This window comes from Cervus elaphus, chromosome 18 (genome assembly GCF_910594005.1).
Source record: "Cervus elaphus chromosome 18, mCerEla1.1, whole genome shotgun sequence".
NCBI classification, from domain to species: Eukaryota; Metazoa; Chordata; class Mammalia; order Artiodactyla; family Cervidae; genus Cervus; species Cervus elaphus.
The window spans coordinates 118,057,256-118,071,729 of record NC_057832.1 but is presented as its reverse complement, the minus strand read 5'-3'; the positions used below and the strand labels follow the sequence as shown (position 1 = coordinate 118,071,729).

At 44.9% G+C, this 14,474-nt stretch overlaps 1 protein-coding gene across 9 annotated transcripts; it reads left to right on the top strand.

Annotated features, from left to right (window-relative positions):
- Positions 1–2,792: 2,792 nt before the first annotated feature.
- LOC122674582 (GTPase IMAP family member 5-like) lies at positions 2,793–9,488 on the top strand. Of its 9 annotated transcripts, none has more exons than XM_043873051.1 (4): positions 2,793–3,188; positions 4,962–5,017; positions 7,513–7,561; positions 8,431–9,488. In XM_043873051.1, the coding sequence occupies exons 1-4, from the start codon at positions 2,936–2,938 to the stop codon at positions 9,312–9,314; spliced, it is 1,242 nt and encodes a 413-aa protein (XP_043728986.1). In that variant the 5' UTR covers positions 2,793–2,935; the 3' UTR covers positions 9,315–9,488. The 9 variants fall into 9 exon arrangements, with proteins under 9 accessions (XP_043728986.1, XP_043728992.1, XP_043728987.1 ...); XM_043873052.1 differs by having other exon boundaries at positions 3,057–4,299; XM_043873055.1 differs by having other exon boundaries at positions 3,057–4,299; positions 4,962–5,918; positions 7,288–7,561.
- Positions 9,489–14,474: the final 4,986 nt, after the last annotated feature.

Sequence of the window (14,474 nt, the reverse complement as noted above, 5' to 3'; positions counted from 1 at the left end):
CCACGTCTCCTACATTGGCAGGTGGATTCTTTACCACTGAGTCACCAGACACAGGATCAAAATATTATGACTTCTCAAAAACTGCTTATTTAAGTGAATATATAAATTCATACTAACTAGGTATGTCTTCTCTCACCTTTTCTTTTATCTCCTCTTCATGAACATTCTTTGATTGTGTGTTGATGAAGTTTATTTCATATTTTCAAGCCCTGCTGCCTGGATCAGATGTTATTTTACCCAAAGAGGTTCATCTTTGGCTTACTTCTGAGAGTTGTTTTGGCCATGATTGGATTTTCGAGCAGATTTCAAACAATGCATACCCTCTTACATGATCTTGTAGCATATTCAGTATTGTACAATATTCAGTGTTTATGCATGATATGCATCTTCTTGGCTGGACAGAAGCCACTACTCCTTCCAGTGAATACCATGTGGATTGAATTCCCTAGAAGAGGAATACCTGCAAATCTGTGGGGAATCCAGAGCTAGACTATGATCTAAGACTCACTTTTTTTTTTAGTTTTTTGAATTTATTATTATTTTTTTTATTGGAGTATAGTGGCTTTACAATGCTGTGTTGTTAGTTTCTGCTGTGCAGCAAAGTGAATCACTTGTACATATACACACACCCCATCCGTATAGATCTCCTTCCTGTTTAGGTCACCACAGAGCACTGAGTAGAGTCCCTGCACTATTCTGTAGATTCTCATTGGTTGTCTATTTCAAACTTAGTAGTGTGTATATTTCAGTTCCAATTTTCCAATTCATCCTACTCCCCCATCCCGCCCTTGGTATTCACAAGTTTGTTCTCTACATCTGTGTCCCTATTTCTGCTTTACTAATAAATTCATCTGTATGACTTTTCTAGATTCCATATATTGATATCATACAATATTTGTTTCTCCGACTTACTTCACTCTGTGTGACAGTCTCTAGGTCTATCCACATCTCTGCAAATGGCACTATTTCATTTCTTTCCATGGCTGAGTAACATCCCATTGTATATATGTACCACATCTTCTTTATCCATTCCTTTGCTGATGAACATGTGGATTGCTTCCCTGTCCCGCTTATTGTAAACAGTGCTGCAATGAACACTGGGATGTATGTATCTTTTTGAATTATGCCTTTGTCCAAATCCAGCGCAGGGGTGGGATTTCTGGGTCATATGATAGTTCTATTTTTAGTTTCGTGAGGCACCTCCATAGCGACTGTACCAGTTTACATTCCCACCAACAGTGTAGGAAGGTTCCCTTTTCTCCACACCCTCTTAAGCACTTACTGTTTGCAGATTTTTTTGATGTTGGCCATTCTGATCAGTGTGAGGTGATACCTCACTGTAGTTTTGACTTGCATTTCCTGAATAATTAGTGATGCTGAACAAGTTTCCTGTGTTTGCTGGCCATCTGTATGTTTTCTTTGCAGAAATGTCTGTTTAGGTCTTCTGCCCATTTTTTTGATTGAGTTACTTGGTTTTTTGATATAGAGTTGCATGAGCTGTTTGTATATCTTGGAGTTTAATCTTTTGTCAGTTGCTTCGTTTGCAAATATTTTCTTCCATTCTGAGGGTTGCCCTTTGATTTCATTTATGGATCCCTTTGCTATGCAAAAGCTTTTGCGTTTAATTAGGTCCATTTGTTTATCTTTGTTTTTATTTTCATTACTCTAGGAGGTGTGTCAAAAAAGATCTTGCTGCAATTTATGTCAAAGAGTGTTCTGCCTATGTTTTCCTCTAAGAGTTTTATACTTCTAGGCCTTACAGTTAGGTCTTTGATCCGTTTAGACTTTACTGTTGTGTAAGACGTTAGGTCATTTTTTATTTTTCCCTGCACTGGGAGCCTTAATGTGATAGTAACAATGTTGCCTTTTCTATACAAGTGAATAAGTATTTGCTTATTCCAGCAGTAAAATATTTTGAGGTTTTTTTTCTAAATTTGTCTTTTACCTTTTTAAAATATCTTCCCAAATGATGTAGCATTTTGTTTTAATTATTATTTTGGGTCATACTTACTTTTATACCTTACATTCAGTCTCATTCTTGGCCCAATTCTTGTTTATTTTGTATTTCCTTTCACACTTTATCCCATGAAGTTTAGGCACTCCTTTTTACTTCAAAAATAGAGTTAAATCGTGTATATCCCTTGACTTACTACATCTGAAAACACCTAAGATCTATTCTTTTACGCACTTGTGAAATAGCTCAAGGATACACTGAAGAGAACTGTGTATCACTCCTCAAAAATCACACACATACACGCCTCCTAAGAACAGACACCCCAACCCCAAGAGACAAAAGGCAAAGAGCAGTGGCTGTCTGAAAAGGAGGAAGGCTCCACTCCAACCTGTTCCACACCTGGCTCCAGCTTTGCACGAAGGTAGAGAAGTCCTCTAAGAAAAGACTGTGATTCTTTCTTGCGCCAAGGAAAATAACTAGCTTTCTAAGTTGATCTCTTTGGAAGTGCTTTAACGGAGACGGCAATGGCACCCCACTCCAGTACTCTTTTTTTTTTTTTAAATTTATTTATTTATTTTTTCAGTGGGTTTTGTCATACATTGACATGAATCAGCAATAGATTTACACGTATTCCCCATCCCGACCCCCCCTCCCCCCTCCCTCTCCACTCCAGTACTCTTGCCTGGAAAATCCCATGGCTGGAGGAGCCTGGTAGGCTGCAATCCATGGGGTCGCTAAGAGTCAGACACGACTGAGCGACTTCACTTCCCCTTTTCACTTTCCTGCATTGGAGAAGGAAATGGCAACTCACTCCAGTGTTCTTGCCTGGAGAATCCCAGGGACTGGGGAGCCTGGTGGGCTGCCATCTCTGGGGTCGCACAGAGTCGGACACGACAGAAGCGACTCAGCAGCAGCAGCAGAGGTGCTTTCACGGGGCGACTGGGATCAGAGTGGTCTCTTTTCACCCTTTTTAAAGAGGAAATGGAAGGGGGCGAGACGCTCGCGGTCTCCGAAGGCAAGCATCCCTTGAGGGTGCGCACGCTGCAACTCGCCGCTCCCCGGCTTCCGCGGCAGCAGTTTCGCCCCGCCCGGAGGGGTGTCCCCAACTGCGGGGACGGGAGGCGCGCGCGCTCCGTCAGCCCCGCTTTCCTTCTTGCCCTGCGGTCGTGCCCTGCAGCCTTCGGCCGCGCGCTCCCGCCGACCCGCCGGCACCCAGCCCGCAGGGCCGAGCCTGGTAAGGGGACCCCGGCGGGGGTCCCTGCGTCCTGGAGGATTGGGAGCGGGGCGAAGAGGGAGGGTTTGGGGGGCCGCGGTTGAGTCAGGGCTACTGATTTCTGGTGGGACCTCTTACCGGTTCCATGCTTCTGGGGTCTCCTGTCAGTGAAACCGGGCGCCGATGGAAAGCGTTATGGACAACAGGTTCCCAGTGGGAACCAAGGGATTTGGGACTTGCTCACCCCGCGTTCCCGTCCATCGCTTTCCACAGCCCTGCAGTCTTTTATGTTTAGTTGCCTACTTCTTAGCTCTTTTGATTTTCATTAAGCGTCACAGCGTTTCATAAAACTTCGCTAATATTCTCAGATGCTGGGAAAGATTGAAGGCAAAAGGAGATGGGGGCGGCAGGAGATGAGATGGTTAGATAGCATCACGGACTCATTGGTCATGAATTGAACAAACTTCGGGAGATAGTGGAGAACACGAAAGCCTGGCGTGCTGCAGCCCATGGGGTCACAAAGAACTGGATAGGACTGAGCGACTGAACAACAATTTGACAGATGAGAAAAACTGAAACTCACAAGGTGCGCTAACTAGGTAGAGCGAACATCTTCAGTTTTACCTTCTTAACTTCTCCCAGACCACCCCAGCCCCGTCCCTGACAAGCACCACCTCCCAGAGAAGCCTGGAGCAGAATCCATACCTAGGGCTCCACAAGACGAGCACCCTCACTGAGCCACGTTCCCAACGAAACCTCTCAGTGGACATTGTTCTGTGACCTTGATCTTCTGAAAGCCACCCATTCTTCCCCAGATAGCCACGTTTCCTACCGCACGATGTAGAATTCGACGCTATGGCAGAGAGACCCCAGCCTGTGCAGGAACCAACCCTTGGTCTGCTGTCAACCCCCTGTGAAAGCCGTGTTATGAAGTCCTGAGACTAAACTGTGAAACCAGTGATGCCAGGAAACAGGGACTCAAGCAGATGGGGAAGGAGAGACTCATGAATAAGGCAGACGAAAAATATTTTCACCTTTCCTAAAACAGCAAGAAAGAGCCTACTTTCTAGTGGTTTGATAAATTGAGTAGCATCAAGATAACATCAGGTACATCCAATTTAAAGGTCAAAAGGTATATAATGTTTATTTGCCTCAACCTCCTCCCTAAGCTAGATCCCCCTGCTGTTCCTGTCAGATACCCATATAATATCTGCTCCCACACCATCTCTCTCATGATTCCTGATCCCATGTGGGGAAGATTAGGATTTTCCTTGTGGAGAAGAAATCTGCCTCCATTCTTTATTCCCCCACTTTTGTCTGTTCTGCAATTGACACGTGTCATATTGCTTCAGGTTTACAATGCTTCCAGATCTCTTCCTGGGCTTGATTCAGTCCTTTTAATATCCTGTCATTTCAGCATTTCCATCAATATCCTTTCTGACTAGCCTCTGGACACTTTGGTATTTGTTAATATTCTCCCCAAAAAATCTATTCCTCGGTGAGATGTGTCTCCTCCTGACAGCCTGACCCACTCAGAAGATGCTTCAGGAAGACGGTGCTGCACCTCTGCTCCCCAATTCGGAACTTTGATGGTGTTTTGTGGCAGTCACAGAACTCCATTTGGGTCACACTGATCATCAGGTCATGTAAAAACACCAGATTGTTTAAACTGAAATCTTTCCATTTTGAGCAACTTCTGTCCCCTACGATTTTATGTTTGAGTAGTCTTATAAAAAAAAAAAAAAAAAAAAGGCATCCAAGATTTTTCAGTACAGTTCTCTTTGTTGGTTTTAGGGCAAGCTTCCAGCCTAACTGCTTCAGTTTATGCCCTGACCATGGATGGCAGCGTGGTACGTGGTGTTCTAAGAGGCTCAATGACTTTATCTTCACTTCTCCTCCCCAATGAACCTAGGAGAATATGCAGGCAAAAATGAGCCAATTTTTGTTCTTAGCTCCATGACAGTTGTGTGAACATGAGCATGTTAGTTGAGACTCAGTTTCTTAATATTTTAATAGAAATTTTTAAGCCTATCTAGATAACATCATAGGGAATTAGGGCAAACAATTAAAATAATGGATATGAAAGAAAAATTGAAAATTACAAATGGCTGCACAGAGGGTTATTATGATGGTGAAGTTGATCATCAACATTTTCACAACAGTCATCATTGTCTTTACTACTTCAATATACTGATTCCAATAGGAAATGTCATCTGAGATAAAAAAGATGTCAGAGAATTTGAGCAATTTTAGCAAAAGCTGGAGTATAGTTTACCAGAGGCAAGGACACCAAGCGGGAGAAGGTGATAAAGAAAATGCTCTTCTCGGGGGTTAAGGAAAGGAAAGGTGTTCAGGAGGAAAAGGAAAGGAGAGAAGTTATTTTAGTATATTCTGATAGTGTGACAGGAGATGGTTTCCTTAATGAGGACCATTTCTATGCATCCTGGCTGAGTGAATAGAAAAATGTGAAAAGGTAGAAATAAGAAATGTGCTGAATAGCAAATCAACTATGAAAATCATTTTTAATTCAATGTTAATCAATAAAATGTAAGTTTAAACCAATTAAGACATCCTACTATATGCCCAACAGGGTGACCAAAAAATTAAAAATCTAGTATTACCAAGTGTAGGCGAAGATTTGTGGGATGCTCATATGTGGCTGCTGCCAGCACGACTCAGCACAAGTTTCCTGGAGACAGATTTGGCAACATCTAGTCAGGCTGAAGCTGGACATTCCAGAGAGATTGTCAGGTTGGTAGTAGCACTACTGTTGGTAGTAACAAAGATGTATTTGGAACACCAAATGTTTGTTAAGAGAAAACTGGATAAAATGTTACATAAATAATGTCACTTCTGTAAAAGATTAAAATACCAAAAAGTACTGTATCTTAACTATAGATAGATGTGTATGTACAGGTGTAAATACACAAATGAGATAAATACATAAACATCTCAGAATATTGTTTGCCTCTAAAGGGAGAGGGAGAATGAGACTCAGGGTTGGGGGAGTCAAAAAATAAATAAATGAAACTATATGTGTAAAGTTTTAACTTACTCAACCAAACCAAACAGCAGTAATAAAAATGCCAAAATGCTGAGATTTGTTCATTGCACATAGTGGAATTTGTTTCATTACTCAGTGTATTTATTTCTCTTCTTAAAATGTTTGTTTCATAACTGCATAATCTTTAAAACTGAATAAATAAAATATAGGCTCACTGGTGGTGGTTTAGTTACTAAGTTGTATCCGACTCTTGCAACTCCATGGACTGTAGCCTGCCAGGCTCCTCTGCCAGTGGGGATTCTCCAAGCAAGAATACTGGAGTGGGTAACTATTCCCTTCTCCAGGGGATCTTCCCAACCCAGGAATCGAACCCTGTTCTTCTGCATTGCAAGCCCATTCTTAAGCGACTCAGCTATGAGGGAAGCCCATAAGCTCAGAGTTTACCTTAATTATAATTGCAGATTGCATGCTTGCCTTTTCCAATGCATGCTTACCTTTTCTAGCACCAAGAATGACGCAATAGTATGCCTCGTCTGAATGAAACATTTATCTCCATGGTTTTGCCAGTTTCTGGTTATGTTTACTGGGATTTTTTTTAAAGTTGTTGTTGGGAGACCCACAAGGAAACATATTTGATTTAAAACTGAGCAGGCAATGACTTTATCCTAAATTTGTCTCGAATGTTACTGCTGTCCCTCAGTCAGGGCACCAGCTTCTCTTCCCCCAGCAGCTCAGAGGGAAGGAGGATGGTGACCATGTTCGGCCCTCTTCCCCTTCTCCCTCCACGTCCATCCTCAAAGGAGCCCTGAACCCCAGTTCCACACTCCCACTGGAAGGTACATTGTACTTTCCTCTTTGCCACTGGGATGTCCATCTGATATGTATAGTTTCCGGGACTGGAAATGCCCAGTATGTCAAACAAACCACTGTCATTTACATCAAGGCAACTTTTATTCTCTAGTCTAGCAAGTTTGCTTTGATTCCAATAATAATAATAAATAATTTAAAAGTCTTGCTTCTCATTCCTAGAAGAAGGCTTTCTTTATTTCACACCTTTTCAGCTTGAAGGGAGATAATTAACTGATGTGTATTCAAACGTTTTTTGCTTTCCTGTAGAATGAAGAAGAAAAGCAAGAGTTCACTGTGTTAACATAACCTAGGATCACCTGGCTTGCTTAAAGTTCTATATGGATATTTGAAAATAAAATATGTCAGAAAATTAGCAATGGAAATGGCTCATCTAAGGATAATTGTCCTCGGCTGTCTGATTGGAGGTGTTCTCAGGTCTTATCAACTCCTATAAGGATACTTGCTTTTATTCCTTTCCTCCTCTTATTCTAGAAGCAAATGGAAGGGCTGCAGAGGAGCAGATATGAAACCATGGCTGAAGGTAAGACACCCTCCAAATTATCAAGCACTCTGGACACCAGGAGAGAGTGACTGTCTTCCCTCCTCCACTCCCTGACCTCAAACACCAAGACAGAAGAGAAACCCAGTTACTTTAAACTGCAGGAGAAAAAGGCAGCTATCATGTTCTTTATCTTCCCTACTATCATCACACCCTACACACCTAAGTATGACACTCTGATCCGTGTGGTGATGTATGGGAAATGTGGAAACAAAACTTCAAGTCAGAAGTCAGTGGATTTGGAACCGAATAGTGGAAATGGTATCTTCCCCCGCCTGTGCTCAGCTGAAAAGAGGAAAAGTTCCCCATAGAGATTTAGTAATCATGTTTGGGGAAAAAAAAATTCAGAATACTTGAGTAAGGGAAGAACCAATGCAGAGTAAAAGGAACAAAATAACAGATTCTGGGAGCCTAGAATGAGCCTAATTCATGTGGGCTCATAAGAACTTCAGAAGTCCTTGGATTCTCACTCTTCATCTCTTGAAAATTTTAGCTCTTGGCACAGTGTCCCCCTCGCCAACTCTTGTTGTTTGTTGTTGTTTAGTCACTATATCATGTCCAACTCTTTGCAACCAGCAAAGACAACAGCCCACCAGGCTCCTCTGTCCATGGGCTTTTCCAGGCAAGAATACTGCAGCAGGTTGCCATGTCCTCCTCCAGGGAATCTTCCCAACCCAGGGATAAAACCTGTGTTCCATACCTCCTGCATTGGCAGGTGGGTTCTTTACTACTAGCACCACCTGGGAAGCCCATCATCAACTATACTCCAAGATAAAATAAAAACTTTAAAAAAGAATCACAAACTTAGTAAAACTGGAAAAATTCTTTTTTTTTTTTTTTTTTTTTTACAGGCGGGATACAATGTCAGGGCTTTGAACCCTCCTCCTCCTTGAGGATCATCCTGGTAGGGAAAACAGGCAGTGGGAGAAGTGCCACTGGGAACAGCATTCTCTGCCAGCCCATGTTTGAGTCCAAGCTGGGGGCCCAGGCGGTGACCAGGAAGTGTCAGAGGGCAACAGGCACGTGGAATGGGAGGAGCATCCTGGTGGTGGACACGCCCCCCATCTTTGAGTCCAGGGCCCAGGATCAAGAGGTATATGAGAACATCGGAGCCTGTTACCTGCTGTCGGTGCCAGGGCCCCACGTGCTGCTGCTGGTGACCCAGCTGGGGCGCTTCATCGAGCAGGACCCGGTGGCCATGACCAGGGTGAAGGAGGTCTTTGGGGCGGGAGCCGAGAGATACATGGTCGTCCTCTTCACCCACAAGGAGGACTTGGCGGGTGCATCCTTGGATGAGTACGTGGCAAACACAGACAACCTCAGGCTGAGGAGCCTGGTCCGGGAGTGTGGGCGGAGGTACTGCGCCTTCAACAACCGGGCCTCCGGGGACGAGCAGAGAGAGCAGCTGGCCCAGCTGATGGCCGTGATCGAGGGGCTGCAGCGGGAGCACCAGGGCGCCTTCCTCACCAACGAGCTCTTCTTTGATGCACAGATGCTCCAGCAGATGGGGGGTGGCGCCCATGGAGAAGGTTACAGGCACTACCTGGACAAGGTGCAGTTGCAGGTTGCAAAGCAAAAGGAAGGCCTGAAAGAGGCTGAGAGAAACTGTGCCTTCAAGGCGCTCCTCCGGCTCAAAGCCTGGATCGCTTCTCATGCCAAAATATTTGTTCTTGTCCTATGCCTTTTGATTTTTCTTGCCATTGTAATTAGCTTGTATAGTACGCATCAACATTGAGCATTTTCAGGTGACAGCAGCCGACGGCTTCCATTTTTTCAGAGTCAGCATATCAATCTGTGTTGATCAGGAACTTTATTTGCTTTTTACATAATTTCATTTTCAATTTTGCTTCCTTGCATCAGACACACCATCCCTTTTCTTCGGTTCCTTTTTAGGTAAATCAAATCCAAAGGGAAAAAAATTTTCCCTTTCTGTTGTGTAAAAAATGGTGAAGGCAGAAACTTCCCTGGCAGTCCAGTGGTTAAGACTGTGCTTTCAATGCAAAGGGGGCAGGTTCAATACGTAGCTGAGAAACTAAGATTCCATATGCTGTGCAGCCAAAAATTAAAGCAAATGAATAAATTTAAGAGCAAAATCTTTTCCAAAAAATGGTGAAGGCAAATAATAAACTACCTGCACACCATCAAGAAATATTGGGGAGCTTGCAGAGAGGAAAGTGAGCGGACTGACATGTTGTATGAGCGAGCTTCTCACCGGGGACCTCCTTTTTACAGTTGGAATTCCTTATTTTATTCAGAAACGTACTCTGACTTCCTTGTAGGTTTAAAAAAAATAGTAATAATAAGACACTGAACAAGAGAGAAAGACTAGGGTGTTCTGAGACATCTCTGGGGTGTGAAGAGGCTGGGGGAGAAAGGAGGAAGGCCCTAGAGATGCGGTGGGGAGGAAGATCTCTGCATAGTCAGCCACTGGGAAATTAAAGAACCAGAAATCCTTAGAGCAGGACTAGACAAGAGCCAGATGGTGAGTGTAGGAATTCAGGCTTAGCTGGCCATATTGTCTCCTTCAACACTCAACCATCTCCTTGTAGCACGAAAGCCACCCTGAAGAAGAAGGAAGTGACCTGCAAGACTGCATTCCCTACAAGTTTATGAAATTTGAATTGCATGGACTTTCCATATGTGGTGATGAAACATTATGATTCTTTTGATTTTTTGACCCATTGTTGTTGTTGTTCAGTTGCTCAGTCCTGTCTGCCCTGTCTGGCTATTTACAACCCCATGGACTGCAGCACGCCAGGTTTTCCTGTCCTTCACCATCTCTAGGAGCTTGCTCAAACTCATGTCCATTGAGTCAGTCATGCCATCCAACCATCTTGTTCTCTGTCATCCCCGAATCCTCCTGCCTTCAATCTTGCCCAGCAAAGATTTTTTTCGAAAGATTTTTTCAGTCTCTTCTAATGAGTCAGCTTGTAGGTGGCCAAAGTATTGGAGTTTCAGCTTCAGCATCAATCTTTCCAAAGAATATTCAGGACTGATTTCCTTTAGGATTGACTGTTTTGATCTCCTTGCAGTCCAAGGGACTCTCAAGAGTCTTCTCCAACACCACAGTTCAAAAGCATCAATTCTTTGGTGCTCAGCCTTGTTTATAGTCCAACTCTCACATCAATACATGACTACTGGAAAAACCATAGCTTTGACTTTTGTCAGCAAAGTAATATCTCTGCTTTTTAATGCACTGTCTAGGATTGTCACAACTTTTCTTCCAAGGAGCAAGCATCTTTTAATTTCATGGCTACAGTCACCATCTGCAGTGATTTTGGAGCCCAAGACAAGAAAGTGTGTCTTATTATCATTATTTCCCCATATTTTTGCCATGAAGTGATGGGACCAGATGCCATGATCTTTGTTTTTTGAATGTTGAGTTTTAAGCCAGCTGTTTCACTCTCCTCTTTCACCTTCATCAGGAGGCTCTTTAGTCCCTCTTCACTTTCTGCCAAAAGGGTGGTGTCATCTGCTATCTGAGGTTATTGATTTTTCTCCCAGCAATCTTGATTTCAGCTTGTGCTTCATTCAGCCTGACATTTCACATGATGTACTCCACATATACGTTTAACAAACTGCTGCTGCTGCTGCTGCTGCTAAGTCACGTCAGTCATGTCTGACTCTGTGGGACTCCACAGATGGCAGCCCACCAGGTTCCTCTGTCCCTGGGATTCTCCAGGCAGAATACTGGAGTGGGTTGTCATTTCCTCCTCCAATGAACGCATGCATGTGTGCTAAGTTGCTTCAGTTGTGTCCGACTCTGTGGGTTGCCATTTCCTTCTCCTGTTAAATAAGCATGGTGACAATATACAGCCTTGATGTACTACTTTCACAATTTGAAACCAGTCCGTTGTTCCCTGTCCAGTTCTGAATGTTGCTTCTTGACCTGCATACAGGTTTCTCAGGAAGCAGGTAAGGTGGTCTGGTATTCCCATCTGTTTAAGCATGTTCCACAGTTTGTTGTGATCCACACAGTCAAAGGCTTTAGCATAGTCAATGAAGCAGAAGTTTTCCTGGGCTTCTCTTGCTTCTTCTATGATTCAAAAATGTAAAAGCACTCCTCAGCTCACAGAACTGGCCTCAGCCTGGCTTTGCTCTGCAGGCTGTGGTTTGCCAATCCCTGTCTTAGAGGTTGAGCTGGGATGTAGTTGAACGTCTTGAACCCCAAGGTCAGCACAATCATGTGTGATACCTGTAGAAATTTGGGGAAAGGGTGGCATTGCACATTTCAGTGGTAAAAAAGAGTAGTGGTGTTATGCCTGATGTCCGAATCCCCGTGTGGGAACAGAGAAGGCCTCCAAGACAATGCAACTCGCAGAAAGGGAAGTTTATTCCTGACTCGAGCCAGGACTCTCTGCCACAACCAATGCAGTGGTGCGGGGCAGAGAGCCCCGAGCCCAAGCTGTTACACAAATTTATAGGGTGAGAAGCAGATTGGTTACACGTTTGCAAAGCAATTTCATTGGTCAAAACTTTCACGTGCGCGGGACTTTCCTGGGGGTTTCCGCCCCATTCCTAATTTCCTAATTGGCAAACAGCGGTCAGTATTAAGTGAAAGCTAATTGGTCCTAATTGGCTAATTGGTTGTATCCAGGTGGCCTGATAATCTTACGAAGTAGGAAGGCCTACTCCTAATCTAAGCTGCATTACTTCTGCTCGCCTCACAGTGGGCAGACACTGGGATGAAGTCTGCGTGGTGGTCACCAAGTCAGAGGAAAGAGGAAATCAGATGAGGAAGGGTCTGGGTGACCCCTTCCCAACTTCTCCTTCTGTGGGATAGCTGCCCGTCCCTTCGTACCCCATAGGGGAGACCCACAGTCGCACAGGCAGCCTCTGACTGGATGGGTAAATGATGAACTCTCTGTGAAGCCCAACTCGTTGTCAATGTCCCCATTGGAGACAAAGGTGCAGTTGATCTCAACAGTGCTATCCCATAACAGATTTCAATCTTGTGCAAGGAGTATTCTGTGTGAGCTCCTCAAACCCTTGAAACACCAAGCAACTCGGAGTTCTCAGACCAAGGACCTCCTCCTCAGTGCGGTCTTCCCACACTGCCTGACCCAAGTTGGTCTCTCCCTTCCATGACTTCATCCAGTCCCGCTCCACCCACACGTAGCTGAGTGCCGAGGGTTGGGGTCTCTGCTGGGCACCAGGGATCTGAAAGAAGTAAGGCCAAAGGCACCTGTGTGGTAGAGCGAGGAAGGCATACAAAAATGAGGGTGAGCCGGAAGTGAGCATCCACACAAGGAAGCAAGAGTAGCCCTCGCTTGTCACGGCTAGAGAAAGCCCGGGCGGCAATGAAAACCCATTGCGACCAATGAAAAAACTAAAGTAAAAATGGGTGTGAGAGAAATTTGTCCGTGGTGGGATGTCAACCAGAAGGAGAGTGCGGGCTTGGAGGGCAGAAGCGCCCTGGCCAGGGTGGGGCCGGGGCTTCTAGAAACGTGCTGGCCCCTCCCTCCAGGACTGACTTCAGGGAGAGGGAGCAGGCAAGCCATTCAGTATCACAGTAATTCAAGTCTGTGCCCCAACCAGTAATGCTGGGTCAGGCAGGAGGTTGAGAATCACTGGAGGAGGCATGGAGGGTAGGTTCAAGGGCTTTCTCCCCAAGGTTTTTAAGCAGGTTAGGAATTTCAGGAAGATCAAGCTGCGGCAATGTGGCAGTTGGACTAAATAACTGTGAGCCTGGGGACATGGCATCACACTCAGAAGAAAAGAATTCCATCTCAGCCATCCATCGGGGCCTGAACCGGAACGGGAGGTGTGGGGATGGAGAGGACACGACAGGAATGGGGACACTGAAGGGGTGAATTGACACAGAGTGGCACTGACATCAAGGTCAGAAGGGAGCCAGCTTTCTGTCAGCCTCCCAGGGACCCTGGCTCCACCCACTGCCCGGGCCCTGAGAGGAGACTGGGCTGAGCAGAGGAAGGCGGAGACTTCAGATCTGGTGGAGTCGACCTAGAAGCCCTCTGGGGTGGGCGGTCTCCTCCTCCCTCCAGGGAAAGCAATGGACCAGGGAAACTCAGAGTGAAGTAAGCCAGAAAGATAAAGAACATTACAGCATACTAACACATATATATAGAATTTAGAAAGATGGTAACGATAACCCTATGTGCAAAACAGAAAAAGAGACACAGATGTACAGAACAGACTTTTGAACTCTGTGGGAGAAGGTGAGGGTGGGATGTTTTGAAAGAACAGCATGTATATTATCTATAGTGAAACAGATCACCAGCCCAGGTGGGATGCATGAGACAAGTGCTCGGGCCTGGTGCACTGGGAAGACCCAGAGGAATCGGGTGGAGAGGGAGGTGGGAGGGGGGATCGGGATGGGGAATACGTGTAAATCTATGGCTGATTCATATCAATGTATGACAAAACCCACTGAAATGTTGTGAAGTAATTAGCCTCCAACTAATAAATAAATAAATAAATAATTTTTAAAAATTAATTAAAAAAAAAAAGTATTTGGGAGCAGGGCTGCGGGAGGATGGCCTCCCTCCAGGGATGCAGATGGTTGGTTCCCAGGCCTCCCCACAATGAGAAAGCATCTCTCGCCCCAGGAGCAGTGTTGCCCAGTGATCCAGATGGCATTCCACCCTCACTGACTTCCTAGGGGTGTAAAACTGGAGGGTGAACCCAGGAGTATTTTACAGCAGAAGAGGAGATAGGGTTGTGCTTCACCTTGGATGTTCACCAAAGTAATTCCTTTGAAAGTGTTCAAGTATGAGCTCTGATTCTCCCTCAAAGTGTTACAAAAAGGGGACCCCTTGCAGGGTCCAAAAGGGGGCTCTTGTCTAACACTCGGAAATGAATTGTCTGAGGAGACACACGAGCTGACAAAGCAAGAGACTATTGGGAAGGGGCTCCCCCGAGGGGAGAGCAGGAG